We start from the raw sequence: 2,745 nt of genomic DNA, 5'->3' as shown, positions 1-2,745 counted from the left end.
ATACATATTTATTTATCATATAATATATTCAGTGTAATCAAAGTATGTGCTATTTTTGAGATCACATACTTTAAGAATTTGATAACTTTGCAAATTAGATGTTAATTAGTTGAGGTCAGGGCCCTGTTCCACGAAGCGGTCTTAGCGCTAAGGTCATCTTAAGTACATTAGGTAACTATGCATTTAAGGTGATTGTAGTGCTAAGATCGCTTTGTGGAACGGGACCCAGGGCACTTGGTTTATTGACATTTAAGCACGCATACTAGGGTGACACTCCATAATTGACGTATGCATTCATAGTCATCAAGTGGGATCGATCCCCGTCGGTGGGCCCATTGGGCTATTTCTCGTTACATCAAGTGTACAACGACTGGTATATCAAAGGCCGTGGTGTGTATTACCCTGTCAGTGGGATGGTGCATGTAAAAGATCCCTTGCTGCTAATCGAAAAGTGTAGCCCATGAAGTGGTTTCCTCTCTCAATATCTGTGTTGTCCTTAACCATAATATGTCTGACGCCATATAACCGTAAATAAAATGTGTTGAGTGCATCGTTAAATAAAACCTTTCTTTTTTCATAATCAAATAAAAACATTTCAATAGCAATTTTATACTGAAAGGTGTCCAGCTTTCAGACAACAAAAAACGTTATGCACTAGTTTATTGTGATGTAAGGACATCCAAAATGACGTCATTCGAGTTTGACGTCATTTCCATTCAAAACGACACCGCGCCACATATTCTTACGTCATTTGAATATCTAGAAAAACGGATTGGAATTAAAGTTACGTGTACAGTTTACAACAACATGTTGTATTAAACATTATTACCCTCCTGTGTATATATATATATATATATATATATATATATATATATATATATATATATATATATATATATATATATATATATATATATATATATATATATTTATACATACATACATACATACATACATACATACATACATACATATAAACGTTAAATATGATTGTAATAGCTTAACAGTGTAGGTTAATAACATTCAGTGATGTCAATTATAGTGACGCGGAATGATGTCAATATCATTGCTGAGACTGTCGCAAACCTGTGTGTGTGCGCGCGCGTGTGTTTCAGTGTGCGTGTGTGTTTTGTGTGTTTGTTTTATTTATCTATTTCTCGTTTTCGTTTTGTTTGTTATTGCTTTTATGGTTTCGTCGTTGGTTTTGTTTTGGGGTTGTTGTTTTTTTGTTTGTTTTTTTGTTTTGTTTTTTTTGGGGGGGAGTTTGTTTTGTTTAGTTTGTTTGCTGTTGTTGGTGTTGTTGTTGTTTCGTTTGATTGTTTTGTTCTTTTAGATTTTTGTTCTTTCTTTGTGATAGTGAAATGAAATGAATATAGCTGTATTAGTTTACATTGCTTAAAGTGTCCAAGATGGAAGACGGACACGTCTGTGGAGAATGTCGTGCGGGCAGTTGGCCTCTCACCAATACCTGCAAGTGTCCAATCGGCTGCAGCAAGAAGGTCACAAAACGCAAGACAACCTGCGTCAGACGTAAGTATAGGTCAAAGGTCAGAGGTGACAATTATTGTGTATTCCGTGATGCAAGTCACGGGAGAGACGTGCTTGAACATTAATTGGATATAGGCACGTTATCCAATACAATCCAGCATGGGTATTCAAACAGAGGATGCTGGGTGGTGGCGGCCTCCGACTTAACTGGGTTAATGGCTTTTGAATATTGGGGTGGTGGCGGATCTACGGACTTCGACTTAACTGGGTTAATGGCTTTTGAATGTTGGGGTGGTGGCGGATCTACGGACTTCGACTTAACTGGGTTAATGGCTTTTGAATATTGGGGTGGTGGCGGATCCACGGACTTCGACTTAACTGGGTTAATGGCTTTTGAATATTGGGGTGGTGGCGGATCCACGGACTTCGACTTAACTGGGTTAATGGCTTTTGAATATTGGGGTGGTGGCGGATCCACGGACTTCGACTTAACTGGGTTAATGGCTTTTGAATGTTGGGGTGGTGGTGGATCCACGGTCTCCGACTTAACTGGGTTAATGACTTTTGGAAACGGTGTCATGCATAACGTCTTTGTGTCTTTAGTGAAAAGGCTTCAGATGGAGAATTATTTTTTATAACAAACACACTCTCATTGACCACCAATGACAGGACTTGTAGTATAAATTAACTGTTCTATCAATAGGTTTGGTACACCTCAAATCAGGGCTCGCAACTCGCCAAAAAAAAAAGCGGCCCAAGAAATAATAATAGATGTTTGTTTAAGGTAAGCGAACCATGAACCACGAGTAAGATTTTAATGTGGAATAAATATATGCAATACAAATATTAATAGTGACTCATATGTTATAGCTCTAAAGAAGATCGTCCAAATAATATTATTTGGGAGATTAGCACCATCATTTTTTAATACTTACGAGACATTGGTCGCATTTGGCCGTTTCGAGCCCTGCAGTCAAATTTTGACCCAGCCGGAAGTTATTTGGTGAACGACTTTACTGGGTTAATGGATTGGGCAGCTGGCTCTTTGCTGGGTGTCCTGCCCCCTTACAGAGTTAGCGTGGGGACATTGAAGATGGCGTGGGATGTGACGTCACGGAACGCGCCCAGACATGCTTGCGTGTTGACCCGTGTCAATGCAGGTACTCTACGTTAGCGTGTGTTACACTCCCAGTTTTAGAATATTGTCCCTGTCATGGAATCTGGCGAAGTCAGCCCACGACAGCCGTGCTTGAACAG

General features: G+C 39.3%; 1 protein-coding gene across 1 annotated transcript; it reads right to left on the bottom strand.

The window, feature by feature from the left end:
• Positions 1–1,609: 1,609 nt before the first annotated feature.
• On the bottom strand, positions 1,610–2,068 carry LOC121377872 (extensin-like). The gene has a single exon (XM_041505971.1). The coding sequence runs from the start codon at positions 2,066–2,068 to the stop codon at positions 1,610–1,612; it is 459 nt and encodes a 152-aa protein (XP_041361905.1).
• Between the last annotated feature and the right edge of the window lie 677 nt (positions 2,069–2,745).

This window comes from Gigantopelta aegis, chromosome 7 (assembly GCF_016097555.1).
Source record: "Gigantopelta aegis isolate Gae_Host chromosome 7, Gae_host_genome, whole genome shotgun sequence".
NCBI lineage: Eukaryota > Metazoa > Mollusca > Gastropoda > Neomphalida > Peltospiridae > Gigantopelta > Gigantopelta aegis.
Note: the sequence above shows the minus strand (reverse complement) of the source record. Positions and strands in the feature narration are given on the sequence as shown.